This window comes from Manis javanica, chromosome 1 (assembly GCF_040802235.1).
Source record: "Manis javanica isolate MJ-LG chromosome 1, MJ_LKY, whole genome shotgun sequence".
NCBI classification, from domain to species: Eukaryota; Metazoa; Chordata; class Mammalia; order Pholidota; family Manidae; genus Manis; species Manis javanica.
Genome location: NC_133156.1, coordinates 120,558,358 through 120,584,380, shown reverse-complemented (window position 1 = coordinate 120,584,380; position 26,023 = coordinate 120,558,358). Strand labels below are relative to the sequence as shown.

At 42.3% G+C, this 26,023-nt stretch overlaps 1 protein-coding gene across 1 annotated transcript in view; it reads left to right on the top strand.

The window, feature by feature from the left end:
• EGFLAM (EGF like, fibronectin type III and laminin G domains) overlaps window positions 1-26,023 on the top strand; it is a 164,306-nt gene that overhangs the window by 60,051 nt on the left and 78,232 nt on the right. The window contains exons 4-6 of the mRNA XM_017671577.3: window positions 2,744-2,770; window positions 10,979-11,096; window positions 12,343-12,478. Coding sequence (XP_017527066.3) covers window positions 2,744-2,770; window positions 10,979-11,096; window positions 12,343-12,478 — 281 coding nt within the window. The remainder of the gene's footprint in view (window positions 1-2,743; window positions 2,771-10,978; window positions 11,097-12,342; window positions 12,479-26,023) is intronic.

Genomic DNA, 26,023 nt, shown 5'->3' with positions numbered 1-26,023 from the left:
TGGGTGCGCTGTCCTGTGTGTAATAATAATAGCTAGTGCTTGTATGGTCCTATGGAGTTTACAAATATCTTCCTTGTACATTGCTTCATCACAAGTGTCTATAGCTCTAGAAAGGCAGCCATATGAATAAAGAGATCTGGTAGAAAGACTTCTGTCCTGGACTCAACCCACCCCATTATCATGCAAGAAAACAGCTGCCTTACAGCTGTTTTTTTCCCCCTTCTTTTCTTCATAAAGTTCAATTTTGATTTTTTTTGAAATCCCAATAAAGCTTTTATAAGTAAATATGGCACATTATATCTTCCAGCTGCCCACAGCACAACGCAGAAGAAAATGATATAATCTGAAGTGCATATTCAGACAGTTCATGTTGTTTATTTTTCTTCTCTAGCTCAGCACGCTGTTCTTCCACTAACCAATTGGTGACTCTTGATCTATTTCTTTTCTGTTCTCTGTCAAGGTCTCTCTGGATGAACTTTTCTGCCTCAGGCACGTTCTGTTTTCTTTGCTTTCACTCTCCTCCTCCTTGCACATCTACTACAGTTACCCTGCAGGCTAGAGCCTTTTGAATTGCTCTGCACAGAGTTAGCACCAGTTCCCAGAATACAGCCATAATGCTACTGGCGGTGATGGTAACATTTGTGACTCCGATTTCCCAGGTGCCTACAGGGCATAACCCACAGAAACCCATCTGTCATCTGTGAGAAGTAGCTGTCACTTACTGAGCTTCTGTTACCTACCAAGCACTATCCTTTATGCTATTTACATTTGTTTTCCCACTTAATCTTCACAACTCTCCTATGATCTCATTTTAACTGCAAAGGACGCTGAGACTCAGAGAGGTGAAATGACTTCCCCACATCATACATCAGCAGGTAGCAAAGTCGTCTGGAACCTGGGCGGGCTGACTTTTGGGCCCTGCTCTGGCTATTTTTACCAAAGCTCTCATGACTCACCAAGAACAGAGGCATGTTTTCAGCTTGCTTGTTCTTTGCATGATATGCTTTTAATCTCAGACTTTTGCCGGGCACTCCTCATTTGCCTCAGGAGCCCTGAACCCCAGCCTCTATGGTTTACTTTTCTGGAGAGGGTGAGGTTGGCCCCCAAGGCAACATCTCCATGAGGTTCTGCCTGCCGTCAGCAGCACTGAGACTTTCAACAAGTCCCTGGACCCCACTGTAGGTTTCTGCCTCCCATCCTGCAGTGAGCTCTGCCTGGACCAGGGAGGGCACAGTGCTGGTGACATATGTCTTGGAGTCTCTGAAATTGACATCCTGCCCATCACATCAACCTGGGCTGGTCACCTGCGTCTCTGGGAAGACTGCTGCAGTGCAGACGTAAAGCAGAGGCCAGGAGGGAGACAGGCACCCTGGGCTTCCAGACCACTTTCCCCCACTTACCAGTGGCTGACTTCAGCCCAAGTCACTTAGCCTGTCTATGCCTTGGCTTTCTCCCATGAAAGGGGCATAATATTTACACTGCTGTGAGTGCCAAACAAAATTGTGTGTGAAAATCCTTTGGTAAAATGTAAAGAAGCTATGTAGATGTTAGTTTTTGCTCCTGATGATCATTGCCTGTATGTTAAATATATTCTGGCTGTTAATTATATGCAGGTATTGTAATATGCTACCAGATTATAGCATCTGACTACCTTGCTGATTTCAACAAACTCATATTTGCTACGATGTGTGCAGCACAAGGTGACGCAGAGTCCTTGTTCTTGAGCACCATTTAGTCTTACTGGACAACCACATTCTCACTGATTAAATAGAGAGCAATGTAAGACCAGATGTAACTGACGTGCCACTTAAGAGACAGTCTGAAGTTTAAAAAAGAGAGATAATGCAGGAACAAATGGTCAAGAGGTAAAATTTGAGACTGAGAATTGAAGCAGGGGCAGTTTCTGGAAAGACAGAGGAGAGGACGGGGCATTCAAATAAAAAAGAATGCTTTGATCCAAGGGAATAAGCATGGGTGTGTGCACACATGCCCGTGTACTTGTGTTTGGGTGGGCGGGAGGGGAGTGTAGAATACACAGAATGGAGAGAGGAAATAAGGACCAGGTATAAAGGCAGTGCAGCAGGAAGAGGGGAGGGGTGGAGTCCGGGATAGCAAAGGGGGCTCTGGATTCCCGTGACTTGCATTCGGAGTCCTGTGTTACAACAAGCCATCTGGGTAACCTCTCTGGGTCTCAGTTCCCTCATTGACAAAATGGATTCGAAAAGTATCTGGTTCATAGGTAAGTTTATCTGTGGCTTCCAAGCTGTGTGCTGGGCGCTCCAGGGCTCTGCAGCAAACTTCCAGGGGCACTGTGGAATAGTTTAACTTTCAAGAGAAATGCCAACCTTTATGTGAACTAACTACTTACTGGGTCATTTGGATGTAACTACTGAATAAATGAAATGGTTAGGTATTTCTTTCGGATTATTTTACAGAGGGTTATTTTACAAAGACACTAAAGGTGACATGAGCAGAGAAAGCTTGGGAACCTCTGTACTATATAGTATCATCCTATAGCATGAGGATGCTGTGAACCCCAAGCAAGGTCGTGGCCATAGCGCTCTCAGCTCCCTGCCAGCACGGAGTAAGGACTGAGCGAGTGGTCAGTAGAATCCACCTTGTGAGGGTGTGTGTCTGCTGCCCTTTGCACGTATTGGAAGGGTGGCTACTCCGTGGGTTTACTTCAGTCCTGTGCCTGAAAAGTTCATGCCTTTTCATGTTCTTTCATTTTTTCTTCTCCCAGGGGCACTCGGATCATCAGGTGATATTTGTAAGTATTGCTTTAGAAAAGTTAAACCCTTGTCCCAACCCAGGATGCATGGGGTCTCTGTTCTTCGAAATGCTAACTTTCCTGCATCTCCCTCACACTGAGTAAGGTGTGATGGAGAGCTTGGTTCTAGTGGAAGGAGGGACTGCATAGCATAACAGGTGAACTTGTAATGATTTAAAAACAAGCTGCTTTTCTCCGTTTGGGTTCTGCTTCCTCTCCCATGGCAGAGTGTGGTTAAGAGAAATATTTTTAAAGGCTGGAGTAATCTAAGCTCTGTTCCAAGACTAGGTGAAAAATATTGAAAAGGAGAGAGATATTTAAACTAGTGAGCACCACTGTGGGGTGGTCTTCCCCACACCCATTTCCCCTCTCCTTCCCTCTGAACCTTCTCAATAGGACAGGACCAGGTCACCTAAAACTCATTGCTTGGCTTTCTGGATTGAATGCTGAATAGATGTTTGGGCTGACAAATGGGTAGTCTGATTTAAGTGACAAAAACACCATAATAACTGGTCTCTGAAGAATTCTGATGCATTCTTTGATGATCTGCACTTTTGAGGCTTCTGATTTTGTTCACATTTGATATAGTCTTTTTCTTAGAACAACCTGCAGGTTTCATCCTAGAAAAATAAATATCAGAACAAATCAGGACAATTTGGTTATTTTTTTAGAGATAGAACTGGTATGAATGTTTAAATTCATCATCTCCACCCTTTTTGATCATGCATGCTGTTAGTTAAGAAATACTTGAACTTGTAGCAATACATGTATATTTATGTGTTTATAAATTACACATATGCTACTCTACTAATATATTATGTATACTGTAAAATCCCATAGACTTTTAAAAGAGGAGATAAAGCAGAAATTGAAAGTTCTGTTTTCTCCTGCTGTCTCAGTAGATTGTCTTGCTTGTGAGGGGGTATGCACCACCACCTTGCTTTGGAGTCACTGGTCTTGTTGACCCAGAACAGTGATTCTGTCTAGGTCTAGATCTCACCCAAGATTAGAGAAAGAATACTTAGACAGGAGTCATGAGACTTGTATCTAGTCCCAGCTGTGTCACTGGAGCCAGGGTGACCTTGGGCAAGGTCACTGATCCCCTCTGAATCTGTCTTGGATTGTAAAATGAAGGGGTGGACTACTAATGGCTTCTGACTAGGGGCTCCTCTGTCTCCTCTGGGGGCATAAGCAAATACAGATGGGCATTTCAGTAGGCAAGCTTCAGGGATGCTGCCCTGTAGTACACAGGACAGACCCATACAAGGATCTCTCCAGCCCCAAACCCAATGCTGCCCCTTTTGCAAAACCTTGGGAGATCCTCTTTAACTTTCTGTGACCACTCAGGGGATGGAAGCCCTTCAACTCCTCTTTCACAGCCTTCATCAAGATAATTGGAAAAAAGGGTGTTTGGATCATAACACTTTTTTTACTCTGGTGCCTTCCGTCTGATGAGGCTATGTATTCTCAAATCCCATGGAGGCAATCAAGGCCAGCCTTGAATTGTAGAGTTAAATGTCTAGTTGAATCCAAGGTTACTGGCTACCAATCAAGGTTATTTTAGAGGAATCATAGGATTTCAGTGTTGAAACTTCAGCCTAGAGTGGCATCCCCTTGACCACCCAGCTATTTGACACCAGAACATAGGTCTCCTGCTCCTGGGCCAGTGCTTTCTCATTCATGCCTCCCCCCAGCTGTGCTCACTGAATGACCTCATGGTATATGTCTGGACTAGTGAACAGGACAATATCCAGTTTCATTTCTCAAAACAAGTGACCTGGGTTTCCAGCAGTCAGGAGAAAGTACAACATGGATGTGGGCTAAGGTGAAGTCTGAAATCGGGTCAGATATTTAGTTCAGAATTGTTCAACATGGTTTCATCATAGCAAAGTGAACAAAGATTCAGTAAAGAAGAGTCCCATGTTTTTTCAAGGGCTCCTCTTACATGGCCATCCAGGTTGATTTTATACATTGGATCAGGTATGAATTAGGATAAAAGTCTAGCAGTCTAAAAACCCAAATTAACAGTGATTCTAACCAAATATGTGTTTGTGTTTCTCTCATGTACTTGTCTGAATATAATCAGTTGAGGGTTCTTTTGGTGGCATCCCTGTGTTAGAGACCCAGGATCCTTCCATCTCTCTGTTCTGCCAACCCCTGTTCCCTCCTCCTCATGGTCCACAATAGCCCGCTGCCACACCCGCCTTCTAGACAGACGAGGAAGAGAGCAGAGGGAACACCCCCCTCACTAGTAAGCAGTAACTCAGAAATGGCCCTCAGCACTTTCCCTCACCCCTCCACCTCTAGATGCAAGGTAGACAGGGAAATGTAGTCTCTGAATGGCCAGAACCCAGCTGAAATATGGGGTTTCTATTATAAGAAAGGAGAGGATGGATATGAGGGGACAATGAGGTAGTATCCCTATCACAGGTTATTAAGGGAGGAAGTGGGCCTGGCAGGGTAGACATGGAAAAGACAGTCAAACATTTGAAAAACAAGGTTGTAGCCTGACAGTTTGCTATGGGTATGTCTGGGAGTTGGGCAGTTAGAAGCATATTAAGTTGTGGTAATGCTTTTATGAGGGAAACCAGGCCCATTGTCCCCAGTGGCAGTTATGTAAACTCTCAGGGTCTAGTTTCATCATCTGTAAAATGGAGATAAGACTCATCTATTAGGGCTGTTGTGAGGATCAAATGCAGCAATGGTGTGCAAAGGTTTGTAAATTCCAAAATGGTATCTAAATGTGAACCATTATACCAGTTATCAGATGTAACTTTGTTGTTTCTGATGATCTGTAAAGGAGGCAAGAGTCCTGGGGAGTGGCTCTGTGGGTTCCAAGTCTTTTAAACTTTCACTTTGGATTCAATGAACTGACCAGCCTTGCTTTTCTGTAGACAAATTTTTGGATTGCATGACAACCACAGGTGGTGTTGAGAAGACAGAGGAGGCAGCTTTTGGAAGGGGTTTTGTATCTCAGAAAGGTCTAGACGGACACAAAGCAGGGTTCTTTTGCCCCCTCCCCACCAAAAAAAGGTGTGGGGGTGGTGAGAGGAGACAGTTGAATTCATTCAGGCTTCTACTCCCTGAAAGCAATTTTTCTCACTCGGTTTCTTACCATCTTGTGCAGAAATAAAGGCCAAGAGAGATTAAGCATTTTCACTTCTTTTCAAACTTCCATAAGGCAAAAAACAAACACTTGGTTTTTCCTGTTTGAAAAGAGTATATTCAGCATTTTATCTAGCTTGATGCAAGGCTGAAGTAGTGGTAGTTAAGACATTTAAGGAAGGAAATACAAAGAACTGCGGATTGTGTGGTGTTTTACTAAAGAATCCAAGAGTTATCACAAGTCACAATATAATGAGATATACCATTTGGGAGGAGCAATGTCAGAGGATGAAGTGACAGTTAAATCATCGACTCTAACTAACCCCCCTTTTCATGACTCCAGCTACTCAGTCCCCTGGACCCTCGCTCACTCATGCCAGTTTACCAGCCTGTCAGGAAAGGACTGGAAATAGTTGGCCTCTGGGATGGTCACCCTCTACCTCAGGACATGATTGGGCTAACGGTAGAGCTAGCCTTCCATGTCTAAAGAGGTCAATTGTTTTTTAATCTACATAATAAACTTTTGCAAGTATAATTTATCTTCATTTTCAGTGATAACTTAAATTTATGATACATAAATGTCATGTTTATAGGTAAAATAATAATCTGATCTTCAGTGTTTATGATAAGTATTTTTTGTTGACTTAAATGTTATTTAATATTTTCCATACATGTATTATTGAATTAGAACTTGGGCCTTGGATTCAAACAAAGCAGGGTTCAAATCCCTACTTTGCCACTTAATAAACATATGTCCTTGAGCAAATCATTGACTTTTTTCATGGATTTAGTTTTCTCCACTGTAAATGAAAATGAGACTGATACCTACCTCATAGAACTGAAGAAGAATTAAATCAGGCTATATGTGTTTTTCTGGAACAGAGAAAACATTCAATAAATGGTAACTAATAGAAGCTATATTTGGTATTGGCTCATAGCTAATATCCAGAATAATTTATGAAACCCACCACTACCCCCCGTACTTCACAGAGTAGAGGGACTTCACAGGAGAAAAGGATCTTAAAACAAAAGCCTATGAGATCATCATGCCAGTGTGAAAGTGTGTTTCTGCTTCCATGGGAAAAGCCTGGGAGTGGCAGTTGGGATTGGAGTGAGAACAGGGGTCTTATATCCAATGCACCTACTATCTTGGTCTATTAACCACCCAGCTGGACAGGAGACCGGGGGACAGATGGTGGGACTAGGATGCACAGATGCAGAGAATTAGAGCAGGAGAGAGGGCTTTGAAAACAGGTCCATATGTTCAGCGAAGACCCCTTGCACAGCCCCAAGTAGAATGAAGTCGGAAGGGTGCGGAGGACTGGACACAGACACTCTCTGGGAAGCTGTAGAAATGGTGCAGGTAAGTGGACGTGGAAGATGGAAGCAGGTCTGAAAGGCATGTGGAGGTGGCTGGAGGGAGGTGGGTAAGAGGAAGTCAGCCCTGGGTCTGGAGTTACTATAGAGCCTGAGGCAGAGGTACTGAGGCTGTTAATCTAGATGGAATGGTCAGTAGAAGCTTGTTCTTGATGTCATCTGCTTATATTGGCCATCTTGGTTTGATTTTTTTCATTCATTCACTATTTTATTTATTCATTCATCAAAAAGCAATGCTTAAGCATTTGCTACATGTCTGATAATACTATACTAAGCTTTGGGATGCCAGAGGAATAAAAACTTGCTTCCTGCCCTCACGTGGGTGGGGAGAAGGTGACAAATAAACAGACAATTACAATATAAGGCAAGTGGTGCTCAGAGTGAGGTATACCAAGGACGCCGGGGAAGTGTAGAGGAGGGGCGCCTAACCAGACTGGAGGCTGGGGTCAGGGAAATGAGGTAATGTCTCAGCTGAACTGAGTCATGAAGAATAAGCAGGGGTGAGCCAGGCAAGAGTGGGGAGAAGGGCATTTCTTGAAGAGGGAGCAGCAGGTCCAAAGGCCCAGAGGCAAGGAAGCGGAGGGCATAAATTTGAGCCCTGCCAAGTCCCTACGTATGACAAGAATATAGACCCAGAAAGTGGCACAGCAGTTGGTAGAATAACATGAGAGTAAGTTGTGGAGTGAACCAGGAAGGAGGTGGCAGAGATGGTGCCAGAAGGATAAACAGGGGACACAAACAACTATTCTCAGGAGGTTTTCAATGGGAGTGACATGCTCAGATTTAGAGTTTAGGAAGACAGCTCTAGTAGCATTGGGGGCACAGTATCAGTGGCATGGAGAGCCCATTGTCATAATTATGAGGACTTGGACTTAAGTGGCTGTGAAGATAAAATGACACAGACAGGTTCAAGTGACAGGAAAGAGTGCTGGCAATGGAATTAGTAACTGATGGACTGGTGGATGAGGGAGGGGTGAACACAGAGAGGACGTATCAAGAATTTCTGGTTTGGGTAATGAAAGAAGGGACACAAGAGGTAAAGCAATCTTTTGCTTTGTTTTTGGCAGTAGGAAGAGAAATGATTAATTGAGCTTTGGTTGTGTTGAATTGAGTAGCTTAGTAGTTGTTGGACAGATACTCAAAAGGCAGTCACAGACCCACGTCTGCACCTTGAGAGGCAGATCAGCGCAGGAGACGCGCATTTGGGAGGTGTCGCGCAGAGGTGGTGCTGCCAACGAAGGGCGTAGTAGGTGGGGTTGCCCAGCAAGACTGCAAAGTTGGAGGAGACAGTGAGGGGTGAGCCCCTGGGGCACACCAACACCCAAGAGGCAAGCAGAGAATGGGGAGTGGGTGGAGTACATGTGGAAGGAACATGGAGAGGAGGAGATCAGGGAGGAGCAGAGTCACGCTTGCAAGGGAACAGAGAGATTTAAGAAGCAGGGGTGGGCAGCAGTATCGAAACCTGCAAGCAGTCAAAGACTGAGACGGTCCCGTTGGATTTACTATGAAGTTGTTGTGGAGAATCTGGTTAGAATAACTCAATAGGTTTGTAGTGAGAAGAAGCCACATGAGAGTAAGTTGTGGAGTGAATAGGAGGTGAAGAAGTGGGCACTCCAGGAAGGTTGCCTTTGTGGAGGGGAGGTGGGGCACATGCGTGGTGGGGGAATGATTGATTGTTTTCCAGATGGGAGAGACTTGAGCACAGTAAATACTTACAGAAAGATCAGGTAGATAAGGGAGAGGATGGAGAGAATAGGAGAAAAAGAAGAAAGGGAGCAGATGGCATTCAGAGCACAGGAGGTGAGCCACAGCTGAGACCAGGGGTTCACAAACCCGGCCACCCGTTGGTCTCACCTGCAGAGTTTTGAACACACTGACTCTGGGTCCTCCCCCCAAGAGATGCTGATTTAACTAGTCTGGAGTGGAGTCCAAGCAGCAGTATTTTTTTCAGATCTTCGCATGATTCTAAGGTGACTTCAAGGTTAAGAACTACTGCAGTAAGTGTTTGCTGCTTATTTGTCAAGTTCTTTTTACAAGTTTTGTTGATCAATTGATTAATTCCCCTTAATGACAATGACTGTTTAATCATCTGCAGGGAAATTTGTAAAGAAATACAAGACAGGATTTCTGCTCTCAAGCAGCTTATAACCCCACAGGAGAAATAGTAATAATTTGTAATTTATGTAAGTGCTAACTTAGTGGCACAGCAGTTGGTAGAATAAGATTGGGCCTGGGAGGTCACGGTCAAGGGGAAGATTCAGGCCCCCGAGAAGTGACAGCGCCTAGTAAGCAGAGAAGAGGAGGGGGTCTCACACACCCAAGACAGAAATCGCTACAACCTGTTTCTTGAGGACATCCTTGGTGCCAGCTGCTTATTAGCACATTATCCCAAATATTAAAACCAGGCAAGGTAGTTGTATATCATTCCTATTTTCCAGAGAAAGAAACTGAGGCTGAGGGAATTTAATCTCAAGGCCACAGTGAGCAATAAATGGCACAGCCAGGATTCCAGCCCAGAACGCGTTGATTCCAGAGCCCGGTTCCCTTCCGCTACAATGGTCTGGGACCGCTGGGACCGAGGCTCCCGCTTGCTGTTTAGCACTGCAGCCTCAGGAGCGCATCAGTTTTGCCAAAGCCCAGGGCGCAGCGAGTCTTCTTCAGCTGGGGCTTTCTGGTGAGCGGAAAGTTCACACACATCCATCACCAGTCCTAGTAGGTCTGTAGAGAAAATGAAAGTTCCTTTGTCCAGGATTCTCACCTGACCCTGGTTGGCTTGCACACTGCACACATGTGGGCAACATGCTGTTATTGACTCTATACAAAGAGCTCTGCCCAGTGCTCTGGGCTGCATGGCTGCTGGAGAGCAGAGACTGGAGGCTGGAGGGGTGGCAGTGCAGAGGATAGAGACTGAGACAGTTGGAGGCGGACAGAGAGGCTCAGAGGCAGAGACCTGCTTGCTGCATACAGACTTGCTCTGAGGTGAACAGGGTTCTAACACTTGACCTGCCACTGTGGGAGGAAAGTTGGATATAAAACCTTTCACCCTAAGAATGTTCCATTGTCATTTTTTTTGGTCTCACTGAATCAAGAGTGAACTTGCCAGGGGCTGAAATGCATTGGCAAGATAGGTCTCAGTGTGTGGTTCCTGAACCAGCATGTGGGAAGCTGTTTGGAATGCACATTCTCAGGCCCCTCCTCAGATTTACTCAATCAGAAACCTTGAGGTCCAGGCCCAGCAGTTTGTTTTCAGAAGCCCTCCAGGTGATATAGTTTAAAATTTGAGAACCGGAGTTTGATCTCTACTTTATTGGTACAAATCAAAATTTCAGTTTGCTGCTGTGGCTAATCTCTGAGCATCTGTGATGTGCAAATGGAAAGAAAGAACTGGGGGAGTCCAACCCCAGCAACGGTCATTACCTGGGTTCCAGCAGTCTAGCATTCTGTCCAGAGAACTCAGATGTTAAGAGTAACATCTGACAGGGCGAATGAGTCCCAGTTCTAGGACAGTGCATAGACTCCAATAAAGGATAATTCTCTAGTCGTGGGAAATACAGCATGGTGTTCTCCTCTTTGCACATCTTAAAACTTGGCCGGCCTAGGGAAAGTAAAACAGTCTCTGTTCCAAGAATTTCACAGGGGCCTTCAGATGCAGCCCTCACGGAGATTGTCTGGTTTGCCCCCATAGTGCTTCTGGTCATTGATCTATTCCTATTCCATCATTGTCAGGAGGAAGTGATTGGAAATTTGAAACCAGGCACTGAATATCGAGTGACCATAGCAGCATACAGCCCGACTGGCAAAGGGCGGCTTAGCTCTCCTCGGCATGTTATCACTGTGCCCCAAGGTAAAGGGGGTTCAATTCACTAATAATCGGAAGGTGATGGGTGCTATTCATTCATTCTTTTATTCAGTGTATATCAACGAGGACCTACTATGTGCCCAGCATTGTGTTAGGCTCTGGGAATTCAGTGGTGAGTGGAAACGGGCACAGCCTCTGCCCTCCCAGAGATTAGTGGAGCGGGGCCAGACATTATCTAATTTTTATGTAGTCACAGACTGTGGTAAGTGCTACCTAGAGGACGGTGAGAACATAAAAGGGAAGGGGTGAGGTAAGAATTCCCTGACAAGATAACTACTGAGTAGAGATGTGACAAGTAGGTGGGAACTGGGAAGGTGAGGAAGACAGTGGGAGCACAGACTTCACAGGTAACGGAGCCCAGCAAGGGAGGGGACATTGTGCTGGACGCTGGGAGACAAAGGCGACTCCATCGCATTGCTAGCATGGCTCGCTGTGGAGGGAGGAGCGTATGGTAGCACGTATCCCAGCACACGTGAGGTCTGTGTGACAGGCTCTGGATTCCTCAGAAGGGAGGGAGCGCTGCTTCTGCCTGGAACCTCATGGACAGTTTCAGAAAGAACCATATCTTTGGCCCAAATTTTGAAAACTGCTTAAGATTTCACTAGGAAGAGAAGCAGGAAGGACATTTCTGGCAGAAGCCCTAGTGTAAACAGAGGCTGGGAGATGTGAAAGTCTAGATATGAATGCAGTGACAGCAGAGAGCTTGGGGCGGTGACATCACAGGCCTCCTACCTCCTTAACGTGCAGGCATTTCCCAAATGCCCTACCATTGGTGTGTTTCCTCACAGTTGGAGCTGGGAACACACACACACACACACACACACACACACGAATTGAAAGCAAGTGACAGTGATGCTAAGCGTTTAATTTTCCTTGTAGGTAAATTTCAATTTGGACATGCAAACAGTGATGAAAGGTTGTTAGGAGGTGGGAGTGTGATGGAGGGTTTCAAAGGTACACAGCACTCACTGTGTGTCCCAGGACTGGACATGATTTAGTTGGATTTCCAGCCAGGGCTGCTGCGGGAAGAAGGGAAGACCGGCTCGCACGGTCTCAGACCTTACAAGGTGAATTCAGTTGTGATGATATTTTTGTGCTGGTTTGGTTTGGATTTTGAGGCTGCCCTGAACAGAGATGCTTAGGCTGTAGGAAACACATGTGTTTTTTACAGACTAACCTTCTTCAGCAGCAAAGACCACAGCCAACTCAGGTTGTTCACTGTCCTGCCTAGATGCCTGCCTGCCTCCAGCAGCCCCCAAGCAGCCACAGGTCACTGTGGTTTCAGATTCCGAGGTGGCCTTATCTTGGAGACCTGGGAGGAGTGAAGGCAGCCCCCCTCTTCAGCACTACTCTGTGGAATTCATCAGGTAAGTTTGTGTGTCCCGTTCAAAAGCCAAATGTGTTGACCTCAGGCATTCCACCTATGACAGAAGACTAGGTCGTCTCCACTGCATGTGTGTTGCCAAGGTGCCCAAAGCGTGGAGGCTTGTATTACTCTCCATCCTTGGGCCAGCCCCGGTCCCCACCCCTCCAGCGGCAGGAAGCCTGTCTGCTCTCACATTACCTCGTCCCCGTTTCCCCTCTGCAGTCAGAGACTGCCCTAGACGCAGCAAGCCCTTCAGGTACTTTTGCCAACAAGCCTGCCAGCATTTCAAGCTTGAAACTTGCCTCCCTGGCTTTGAAATATTTCATTTGACGCAAACATTTGATGGTGATTCTTTTGGAGGTGGAGGTAGGGGAAAACTCTTTAAAAATAAGTACAATTCATGGTTTCCTTATCCATGTTGCTGCAGGACAAGTTTCTCTGTTTGGTTTCAGCTTATTTCTCTCCAGTTCTTGTTACTCAGTTTATCAGAGGATAGGAGAGTGATTGGGAGTACTAAGAGCTCACATATAGAAAACCATGAGTTCTCAATGCTGCTGTATTTTAAGCAAAACAACCCCCCTCCCTCCCCCACACACATTGAACAAAAGGAATGTCCTTCTAAGGCCCTTCCTCTAAACTTAGTTCAGTTGGAATTTGAATTGAAGCACCCAGCTGATGAAAACAGTGTCTGTGGAGTTGGTGTTCTGTATATTAAAGGTGATGAGGTGAGGCCTGCTGCTTCATGGATTCCTAGAGACTATTTTAGCACCTCATTCCTGAGGCTCTCTGAACCCAGGACATAGGATTCTGACAAGATTGGATTAGCTAGGCTTCTGTTTCTTGGCTTTCCAGTCTACTCCTTGTTGGTGGAAAATGGATACTTGCTTCTTCAGAGAAGTGCTGCATGTAATGCTTGGGTACAGGGCTCACTTCAGGCAGGACCTGCCGAACTGCAAGTGGCAGAAGCTTGAAAGATGAGGCAGTAGTGCATTGGCTTCTGTGACTGTAAAGCCCAGTGAAAATCTAAAATCAGGAAGACTGGATCTGGGGCCCATCGATGGTCTGCCTCCATCGTCTCTGTGCTCTGCTTTCCCTTTTATTGGCTTCATTTGCATTTCAAGCAGGCTCCTCCTATGGGAGGCACTGGAGGTTTACAGTCTAGGAACCTAGCTCCCCACTGGGAACAAGTGGCTATTTCTCCATGACCCATTAGCATCTCGATATTCTAATTGCCCAGACTTGGTTCTCTTCATTTTCTGTGCCAATCACTGTGGCCAGGACAGTATACACTCATTGGTCAGGCGCTTGTCACATTCTGAGCTCTGGAACTAAGGACTGGAAGGTCATTTAGACCTGAAGTACATGGATTAAAAGATCGAAAGGCAGCCCTCAAAGGAAAACTGGTGCAGTTAATGGAAAAGGGAGGAAACGGATGCTGGGAAAATTAAAAAACAAAAAACAAAAAAAACAGATGTCTACAGCAAAGCTCTAGACCAATGCCCTTCATTGAAGATAATCTACAGTCCTGCTGTTGGACAGACTTGGTAGGCAAAGCCCAGAGTGTGCCTCATGTGGACAAGATTCTAGTCCTGGTTCCAATTGTGGTTTAACTTGCAACACTGGGAAGTCCTAAAACTTTACTTTTCTCATCTGTAAAACTCAGAGTAAAACTTAACATTTCTAATTTACTCGTCTAACACTAGCAAAGCAAAAGTATAATACCTGAAAATTTTGAGAAATACAAAATTCTCATGGGAGCCTGGACAATCATCTATGTAACCCCCAGCAAAGATGCTGGTTATCACATATTATTAATTTTGCACTAAAACATGTATTTTTTTAAAACTTGCTTTAAGTCTGGCATATTGGCAAAAGAAGTTTCTTAACCTGCGGATACAGCTGAAAGTAGATGAAGAGATTCATCGGATTTAGAACCAGAAGAACTGGAAGAGAGTTCTTCCTCCCTCACTTGCCAGCCGGGAGGCCTGGCACCAGTCACTTCCCCTCCTGATGCCTCATGGCCTCTCATAGTCTGGGGTCCCCCAAAGGAGAGCCTGATACTTGGACTTGGGTGCAAGTAGTTTATTATATTTGGCAGCAGGAATGAGGAAATAGGGAGACAGGGAAGGAGGGTGTATGACTGTGTTACTGATGTTACTTCTATAGGCTTCTGCCGGGGCTTGATTCCATTGACATCTTTCTGCCATGTATAGAATTGCTCTTGAACTTGTCTATCAAAAACACAGGAGCTATTTATCCACTGGCTTCTGTCCTCCTTTGTTGATTGAGGGTTTCTCCTAGGGTTTTAGCTCCCCATGCTTCTAGACTCTGCTGGCCTGCAGATTAAGGGGGTGGGTCCTGGACTAGGAGTGATACGAGCACAGCACGTGCTTCAGGTTGGATACTGGCCTTTCTGGGCAAGTCTGAGCTCCTGGGAAACTCTCCACACCGCAGCTGCTACTCACGTCAGCAGTGGGTCAAGGGTAGGTGTCACTGGCCCAGAGGCATTGAATACAATGTTCTTATCTGCAAAATATGGGTGATAATTCCTTTGAGCCTTCTAGTGTGTAGTTAGGAAGATCAAGTGAAATCACATATGAGAAAGAGCTTTGTAGATGTTAAAAACCTGCACAAGTATAAGATTTACATGGGTGTTATGTACCTACATTTAGTGATTATAATTCTTCAACAAAAATGCATTTTTAACACTCAGAATTGCTCTAAGAGTTGAGGGGCTAGGACCCAAATTCTTATGTGTAAATGTTAAAAAGTTATTGACTATTCTAACCAACTATTTTTAAGAAATCTGTTTCTCTTGACAAGTATACCTTTGTAAGGTCCTAGAAAGGCAGCTTCCTATTTAGGACTCTTGGACATCTTGGAGTTACAAATGGTACATGGTAGAATGGGGGAAACAAATCCTTGGATCCAGTCCCTCCCTGTCCAGGGAATCCTGCTGTATTATTTCCTCCAGAATATGTTGTTTTGGTGAAGTGATTTTTATCTCAGAACCTCCCTTTCCTCCTCTGTAATAGCAAGCTAATGTGACCCTTATTGCAGGACTGTTGCTCATAGTCTTTATAAAGTGTTTATACATAGTAGACATACAATATCTATTTGTTTTCTGCCCCCTCCCCGCCCCCCCCATACCACTGTTTCCCTTTTGCAAAGGAAGAAATTGAGATACGTTGCTTACGTTGCTTTGCCAAGGGAAAATGGCTGTTTGGGAACCAAATCAAAATTAGAACCAAAGTCTCCTGACTTCCAGCCCGGTGCTCTTTTTATGAAACCCCATGTGCCCTGCATGTCTGTGATCCACTTTTGGAGGTGAAGGTATGGACTCAGCCTGCCCAGAGCCCTTCTGGCTGAGCCTCATCATAGGCTCCTGTTTGCTGTTGTTCCGGAAAGAAAGCCTTCACAGTTTGTCATAGCACTTAGTGCTTGGCTTGCAAAATAAATCCCCACATTCATTTGTAAACATCTCAGAGTCTATCCCCTTACAGGTGAGTGCCTGAGAATATGTTTGGAGGAAGCTTCCCTGGGCCCTAAATCAGAAACTGCAGTTAGTGTGAAAGACTTTTGGGGTCTCCAGTTACTCTGTTTTACCCAGAAAGGTTTGATAAATGTTTAATATTGAAAATCATTTTGCCCAGTTAACTCCTGTGTTTAGAAACACCTGTAATAGGTCTCTATGTGAGCCAAAAGTTTCTTGCTATATTCAGGAGGCAGGCCTCTGGCAGGCCCAAGTTATGAAATTGTAGAAATCAGTTTATTGCCAGAGGCTAGCCTCAGATTTCAATCATCTTAATGTGAAGTTCTTGTCTAGGTGCTGTCACTAGAAGGCTACTTTCCAGTCCTCTGTCTCGGTAGGTGCTTATACATCAGTTGTTGTATTTATGCAGTGAGGATAATGATATCAAAGACACTGTTAAGAAATTTAGTTTAAAAAGCTTTTAAAGAAATATTTAACTGGCTGATGAAAGAATCTGAGAAATTACACTAGACCAGGGTGTGAGGCTACTGACTGCTTATTTGCTTATTTTGGTGATATTTCAGGAGGACACTATGTATTTATGATGTTCTCTTGAGTCGTGGGTTTAGGACCAAGCACATCTTTTACTCCTCATCCAGCTTCTACGTCTCCCAGAGTGGGTACACCCTTGGTGTGAACCCTCTGAAGGCTGCTCTCATTGACCATATCGAAGAAAAATCTTGGTCTCCGGCTCAGGCAGGATGAAGATTTTAGATGAGGAACCTTCACAGTCTCCCCCAAAGTTGGCCTGCAAGCTATGCATTAACTTCCTTGCTAACAGTAGATACTTCATTCTTAATCAGTGTAGAAAAGATTTGGAAAGGTAAATTCTAAGTAACCCTATGGGCTAGAACATATTTTGAAATCTTTTTAAAGCAAACCTGCCTTTCTAAGATAGAAAAGCCATGCGTTTAAGGTGAAGTAGAATTTTTTTTTCTGCAGTGATACTGGAAATGTCTTTGTGGCTAGCAATGCTTACTATTTATCAAAATAAGAACCAAGCATAAATATAGCCACCTATGTTTTGAAGTATTTTGGCAATAAATATATGAGAAACGTTCCTCCTTCTGCCTAAGAATTTCCCCCAGGTAACTGCCTTTCTCATAAGCAAAAAATATACACTATAGTGGCAATGAAAACCAAAGGCCTGGAAAAGTATTCCTCACCTCTGATGTTCCAGTTAGAGTGCCATCATGCACATATGCTATCCATCAGGTAGGCTAAAGGTGACAAATAGTTTTCATTTAACTTACCTATAATTTTTCTGTAGGTGTGACCTGATGGGTTGAAACAGTTTCAGAGCTTTGCCTTTTCAATTGCTGGAAAGGGTAGATTAAAGCTTTCTGTGGCTATTTTCAATAAAAGGTCCACTACTGGGTTATTTTGGGTACAAGTGAAAGTTCAAAATACTTCTGTGTATGTACTAAGGACACAGGTCAAGAAATGTTGATCTCTATAGCTCAGCCCAAGATAGTTATACTAATAAATGAAAAAGAGCAATGATTCCCCTCTTTTCTCTTTCATACTTTTCTGCCTTAAATAATTCTCTGGTTCCTTGTATATGCATTCCATGATAAGACTTGCAAAATTCAGCTTCACACAGGGCTGCTTCTAAGCTGATTGCAGTGCCTACCTGGTTTTACTTGAGAATCTCAAGGTCATACACACTTGGGTGGGTTTTTAAATTATTTCAAAAATTGGTATTTTTGTCAAAAGTCATCTGTCTTCCCATGTCATCATAAAGTCTTCTTTAATTTGCAAGCAACAAATGAACTTATTAGTTTCCTCACAGGAAGTGACCCTGAAAAGGCTGTTACTGAAGGAAGATCAAGTCTGGGATTCAGAATGGAAGCTGAACGGATTACGGATTTTCCTGGAATAGTTTTAAGGGATGATGTGATTTGACCCATGGTCAAGGCCATAGCCTTTGAGGGCTAGTGTCTCATTCAGAAGTGAGAACTATAGTCTAATTCTGGGCTTCACCTCTTGAAGTTTGTCCAAACATGGAAGCAGAAGACACAGCTCTGATCCTGGCGATGAGTTGATTTATTCCAAGTCAGTCTCAGCTTCCTTATGTGGGAAATTAAGCTGTGCTGTTTGACCTTGAAAACCTGGCGACTCTGATTTTGTGTCCTCCTTGACAAAGATGCGGCAGCATAGACTGATGGTTTAGTGCGTAGCCTCTGGTCCAGTCCTTGCCCCCACCACTTTTAAACTGTGTTTTACATGGATTATTTAACTTCTCTGTGCCTCAGACAGAAAAAAGAGGACAATTTACTTCATAAAGTTGTGAGATTAAATGAGTTGATATACATGAAATGCACAGAAAAATACCTGGCACACAGTAAATGCTCAATCAATGCCAAGTATTCCTATTATGGCTTTTGTGATAGGTCTGTTATGCTTTCCTATATAGCCATGTGCTTTGCTGGCTAGAAGTCTTTATAATGCTATTATTTGCCAGGCTAGTTCTTCTTTCCTCTTTACCTAGGTGATTCTTGTTCACCCTTTAGGAGCCCTGCTTAGCGGGAAGTGAAAATATCACTTCCTCCAGGATGCCTTCCCTGAATTGCTGCCCCTTCCCCAGACTAGGTTAGGTACACCTGCAACATTTACTCGCAACACTTTGCATTCTGCAGTCAACTGCTCGTTCAAGGTCTGTCTTCCTAGCCAGGACATGAAGGCAGTGTCTTAACTTGCTCCTCTCTGTGGTTATAGCACCTAGCATGGAATAAACATGCAAGTAGGTGCTGGCAAGTATTTACACACAAGCAGTCCTGGGATTGAATCTAGAGAATGCCGACAACTAGCTGGAACCTTGTGTGAGCTCCTGAACTTCTCTGAACCTTACTTCCTGCAGCTATAAAGCAGGGATGGTAATAGTGCCTGCCTCAGAAGGATTGTGAAGATGAAAAGGTATCTGTATGATACTTAAAAGAGTGACTTATTGAAGACTTTTGTGTTCTATTCCTTACCCTGAGCCACATGGAAACGGAAATGTATTGCCACACTAGCCACAGGGAGTTCAACTGAATCCTTTTCTCTGAATCTCAGAGGCTACAACAGTAACCAATATCCTACCTACCAACTGCAGAAATAAAAGCCAGAAGAAAACCAGCATGGATCTGCACACACATCTCCCTCCTCACCCCAAACCCCCGACCCAAAGTTAGTTATTGCTTTTGGTTTCTCATCATAAAAGGAATATCACCATGTGATAAAACTTCAAATACTACTGAATGTATAAGACCAACTTGAAAGTTCCCATTGTGAGTTTATTCCATCCTGAATGACGGTTTGTGTTTTGGAGTGCTTCATAATATGTAAGTGAATTGCCAACTTTTTTCATGGCATTCCACTACAATTTATAGCAATAACAGGGCAAATGGCCATAATGTTCAATAGTGATGCAGCCCTCTGTTAGCTTTCCTGTCCCCAAAAGTATAGAGCTTAAAATATTTAAAGAATTATTCTTACACAGTTAATTAATTTTGGGGAGAATGGGAAGAAAATATTTTAAAATTTCTATTTCTTTTCAAGAAAGTATTTAGGAAGTTGTGTTAAGTATAAGTCTTCTTACCACCAACAGTAGAATTAGAAAAAACAAGAATGGGCCTGTTTGGATGTCAGCTAAGATTTCATATTGACAAGTGGTGCTTCACAAAAAATTCCTTTTCCTAACTTTGGTTTCCAAATAAAAAATCTCAGAACCACTTTGCAGACTAGTGCAAATTCTGGTAGCCATTGAGTTTCTCCACTCAGGCTCAAGTGGAAAGGTGATTGTGAATGTTTTTGCAAAAGTCTAACCTGCAGTTCTACAAATCAATTCCTTAAAGCTTCAATCCCTCCTACAGCAAGCTTTCCTGATGTGATCCCTGGTCAGACTGATGGGAGTTGACATAAATTGAATTCTTGTGTAACAGCATAGGGAGCCATTTGTAAACTGTAAATGAAAGTATGCTCTCCGGTTGCCCCACCTGGGATAAATTGCCAGCTGAGTTTATCATTACCCTGTTCTATCCTTCTGTTTGTCATTTGGTTGCGTTGAGCCAATACATAAATAAAGAAAGATGGCTGAAAGCTTAAGGTCAAAGAATACATCTTTTTTTTACTGTGACTACTTAGTGGTTTTGGCCTTTCCTCTGTAGTTGGTTTTAGTGCAGAGCAAATCCTGCATAAAACCAGTCTGTAAAATTGATGGAGAATCGGAGGATCTTTTGAGCATGAGGTTTTCTCTCATCCCTGTTGTGTTTGCCCTTGATAATCTGTGGGATCATGTGTCTTCTCTCAGAGCAGGGTGTTTAACCTGCAATCTGTAGATCCTCAAGGGTCCGTGAATGAATTCAAGGGATTTTTGGGCTTTGGTTAGACAAAAATTACATTCCTACCTTTACCAACTGAAATGTAATGTTTTCTTCAAATATGAATGTAGTCAACAAACCACAGTCACCATTGCTTTTTCACCATTAGCATCACAGATATATTTGTATCCCATTACAATTGTTGCTTTTATGTCAGAATACCAGTTATGCTTATCACTACTTTGAAATTATTAGACTTATTAAATCCATTGCTAGACATGTTATTTAATGTGTTAATCAGGAAGTACATATAGTACTATATCATAATTTTTTATTGTTTTGATAACTTTTCATTGTAACTGTTTTCCTTTGTGATCCTCTGTATCGTATTTTATTCATTTAAAAATATTATTCTGAAAGGGAGTTCATAGGCTTCCTCAGACCAAGGCAGAGTGGTGCAAACCAGGTTAAAGACCGTTGTCTCAGACCAGGGGTTGGCAGACTTTTTTACAGAGGGTCAGAGAGTAAATATTTTATGATAGCCTCTGTTCTAATTACTTAACTGCCATTATAACAGGAAAGCAGCCATAGACAATACCTAAACAGATGGGACTGGCTGTGTTCCGATAAAACTTTATCTGCAAAAATTGGCAGCTGGTTGAAGTTTCCCAACCCTAGTTTGGGTTATTGTGTTATTCCTAATGTCAAAATCTGAAGATACTTCAGTTCAGCTCAACCACCCTTTCCCTATCATGTGCATGTGTTCATCTAGACATGTACACATTGAGTATCTTCTATGTGCAAAGCATGTGCAAGAGATGTAGGGGTGAATCAGCTATTGCCTCTGCTTGGAGAGTCCAGTGGGGAAGGCAGGTGAGGACAGTCCAGAGTGGTGAGTGTGGCAGGCAGGATTGGGGACCTGGGGCCGAGAGGAACATGACTTGACATCTGACTCTGTTTTGAAGGAGTCTAGGAAGGCTTCTTACAGGAGTTAGGAAGGACACCTCAGGGACATCCAGGCAAAGGGAGGGAAGACACAGCCTGAAGAGGATCAGGCCAGAAGAAGCTACTTGAGCAACAGCTTGGACTCAAGAAATTGTTCCTGGAATTAGTTAGAAAGCCTGAAGTTCTGTGTGGTAAGAGATAAGACTGGATGGGTAAATAAGGGTCAGAACAAGAAAGACATCTAACAGAGCTCCTGTTTGTCCTGAACACAATAGGGAGCAATGGAAAGTGTTAAGGCAAGCAGGAATGGGCCTGAGAGTATTTGCGTTTTGAAAGGTCATACAGACATTCCAAGGAACACTGAGATGAATAAGACAATCAGCATGCTTAATGAGCCCACAGCTAGTAGGGAAGACAGAAATGCAAAATTATGTTAGAAGGTGGTATATAATCAGTGTAGTAGAATAAGAGTCAAGGCATGGGAGAGTCTCGAGGACAGTCTTACTAATTCTGTTTCTGAGATAATGCCTAAGGAATAACATGAAGGAATATTTTAGGAAGGAGCCTCCAAATAGTCCGAGGTCCTCCAAAAACATTAAATTGTGGAATGGTAGATCCATTGTTAAGGGAAGAAGACCACACGTATCTCTGGTTGTGGATAATTAGGCTTTTGCTTCACTCCCTCTCAGGCCTCCACCGCCAAGGCCATTCTGGATTTGACATTAGGAATAACATGCTGTTTTCCCTGGAGGATGGGTTTTTGTTCCAACAAATTCCACTCTCAAAAGCATTTTCCTAGCAGTATTTAACCATTCTTAGCCCAGTTTCCCAGTTAACATGTGTAACGCACTTGAACTTCACTCCTCACCTCAGCTCCAACTTCCTAGAGAACTCTAGAGAAGGGGTCTCAAGCTGTGGTGGTCACTCCTTAGAAGGCAGTGAAATCAGTTATGGGAGTTCTAAACAACAGTTTGTCAAATGTGAAATAGAACAAGAAAGAAAAAGTATCCGAAGGTATCACACCTAGTAATAGTAAGAATTATTTTGTGAAATATATTTTAGTTGTGTGTGTATGTGTGTGTGCATGTGTGTGTGTATGTGTGGGGTGTCCTGGGCCATGGTATCCAGTGTATGTCTTCCTGTGGATCATCCAGAAACACTGAAAAACAGTGCTCTAGAGTGTGACATACTAGAGCTTATTTGGAGTTTAACAGGCTTTATTTGCCACTTTTGGACATCTTATTAAGCTATAAGTCATAGATTCTTCTCTATGGCTGACAAAAAATCTGCTTTCTGTATTCTTGGAATTTTAGAGTCAGGAGTGCCATCTAAGGTATTGAGAAGAAAAACTTCTAGTCCAGTGTTTTCAAATTATGGATTCCACACTTCAGTGGATGGTGAGATCAATTCTGTGAGTTCTTACCAGCATTTTTTTTAAAAAAAAGGAAAAGAAAAGAAAAAAAGAATATAGCAAAGTGAATAACATAGTAAAGGTAAATATTTTTTCTTGAAACTTTTCTTTCAGAGTTGTACTTAATAAATCATATACACAGACACGTATATTTATAGGTATATTAGGCTATAATGCAAACATGTATTTCTTACTGTGAGTTGAGGTCAGATACTGAATGAAGTCCAACCTCCTACCCTGTTGTTCAGGATGTCACTCATTACTTCCCTGATTGATGGCCACGCAACCTCTGGAGCTCATCCCTTCCAAGAGTGTTGGCTTCCTTGTCAATCATTCCTAATTGCCATCAAAGGGTTTTCCTTAACATGGTCTGTTCTCTTATCTGAAGACTCTGTCCTGTGCTTGCTATGTATTTTCTATCCCAAGACAAGCAATACCAGCTCTTTGAACTCTGTCTCAAGTGGAGAATGGTCTAGAACACCTCTAACCAAGGGGTTGACCTAGCAAACCACTTCTTCCCAAGAAATGGGCTCTGGGCCTTTTCCACATCTGATGATCCAGCAAATTCATTCTGAGTTTGTGACCAATTTTTAAAGTCCAGTTTTATGCCCCTCCCCATCCTCATAGATTTTTGCCATACTAGGTTTTCTCTGTCTTATATCTATGGCATTGGGCTTTTAAAAAAACCTAATGTAGATTTTACATTTATCATTTGAGTTGGCTTTGTCCTTGTGTTTGTTTCTGTATGTGGAGATCATTTTTGAATTTTTTATTCTGTCATGCATCTTATTTTGGGAGGCCATGTCCAAGGCAACTATTTGCATTTCCCAAAGTTCTTCTGGGTATTTTAGGTCTTTTCCCTGCTTTTACTGAGGTATGATTGACAAATAAAAATTGTATATATTTATGTTATGTAACATGATTTTTAAAAGGTATACATGATTTAACACATATATAATTGTGAAATGATTATCACAATAAAGTTCACACATCATCACTTCACATAGTAACCATATTTTTTTCTGTGATGAGAACACTTAAGACCTACTCTCTCAGCAAATTTCAAGTATACAATATTTTTAACTATAATCACACACTGTATATATTAGATCCCCAGAACTTACTCATCTTACAGCTGAAAGTTTGTACTTTTTGACTGACATATCCCAATTTTCTTCACCTTGCTACCCAACATTTGACTCTGATTCTTTGAGTTCAACTATTTTAGATTTCACATATAAACGTGAGATCATACAGTATTTTTCTCTCTGTCTACCTGATTTTACTTGGCAAAATGTCTTTCAATTTCATCTGGGCTATTGTAAATGACAGGGTTTTCTTCTTTCTTGTGGCTGAATATTATTCCATTGTATATATGAATACCACATCTTCTTTATATACTCATTTATCAACACTTTGGTTATTTCCATATTTTGGTTATTGTGAATAATGCTGCAGTGAACATGGGTGTGCAGATATCTCTCTGAGATGATTTTATTTTCTTAGGATATATACCAAAGTGGGATTGCTGGATCATCTGCAGTTCTATTTTTAATTTTTTGATGATCCTTCATACTGTTTTCCCTAATGGATGTATCAATTTACCTTCCCACCAATAGTGTACAAGGGTTCCCTTTTCTCTCCATCCTTACTAACACTTCCTGTTTTCTATCTCTTTGTCAAAAGCCATCTTAACAGGGGTGACATGCTATTTCATTGAGGTTTTGATTTTCATTTCCCTAATGATTAGTGATGTTAAGCACCTTTTTATATAACTGTTGGACATCTGTATTTCATTTTTGGAAAAATGTATTCTCAAGTCCTTTCCCCATTTTTAAATTGGATTATTTGGTGTTGGGTTTTTTTTTGGCTGTTGAATCATACAGATTTCTTATGTTTTGGATATTAATTCCTTATCAGATAGATTACAAATATGTTCTTCCATTCCATAGGTTCCTTTTCATTTTATTGGTGGTTTCCTCTGCTGTGCAGAAGCTCTTTAGTTTGATGTAGTCCTGCTTGTTTGTGTTTGTTTTGGCTGGCTGTGTTTTTGGTGGTGATTCTGAAAATCATTGCCAAGACCAATGTCAAGGAGAGTTTTCCCTCTGTGTTTCTTTTAGGAGTTTCATGACTTTAGTTTTTACATTTAAGTCTAATCTATTTTGAGTTAATTTTTGTGGTATAAGATAGGGGTCTGGATTCATTCTTTTGTGTGTGGATATCCAGTTTTTCCTGTCATTTACTGAAGAGACATCCTTTCCTCATTGTGTGTTCTTGGTGCCCTTGTCAAAGATTAGTTGACTACATATGCATGGATTTATTTCTGGGCTCTTCATTCTGTTCCATTGGTCTATGTGTCTGTTTCTATGCTTTTTTATATAACTATATAGCTTTGTATTATAGTTTGAAATCAGTAAGTATGAGACTTCCTGCTTTTCTTTTCTTTTTCAAGATTGTTATTTGTTTTTTTTTTTGTGATTCTACACAAATCTTAGGATATTTTTTCCTAGTTCTGTGAGAAAAGCCATTAGAGTTTTGATAGGGATTGTGTTGAATATGTAGATCACTTTGGGTAATGCAGACATTTTAACAATATTAATTCTTCCAGTCCATGAGCACAGAATATCTTTCCATTTATTTGTGTCTTCTTCAGTCTCTTGCATCAGTGTCTTAAGTTTTCAGCATACAGATATTTTGTCTTCTTGGTTAAATTCATTCCTAAGTATTTTATTGTTTTTGATGCTACTGTAAATGGAATTTATTTTCTTAATTTCTTTTTAGGACAGTTGTTAGTCTATAGAAATACAACTGATTTTTGTGATTTTTTTTATATGCTGAAACTTTACTGAATTCATGTATTAATTCTCATAGTTTTTGGGTGGAGTCTTTGTGGTTTCAGAGACAATGTAACTTCCTTCTTTCCAATTTGGTTGCCTTTTGTTTCTTTTTATTGCCTAATTGATCTGGCTAGGACTTCTAGTTCTATGTTGCATAGTAGTAATGAGAGGGGGCACCCTTGTTCCTGACTTAAGAGGAAAAGCTTTTAGCTTTTCACTGTTGAGTATGATGTTAGCTGTACTTTGTCATATATGGCCTTTACTATGTTGAGGTAAATTCCTTCTGTAGCTAATTTGTTGAGAGTTTTTGAGAAAAGATGTATATTTTGTCAAATGCTTTTTCTGCATCTATTTAGATGATCATTTGTTTTTTATCCTTCATTCTGTTAGTAATGTGGTATATCACATTTGTTGTCTTGCATACATTGAATCATCTTTGCATCCCAGGGATAAATCTCACTTGATCATGGTATATGATCCCTTAATGTGCTGTTGGATTTAGTTTGCTAGTATTTTTTCT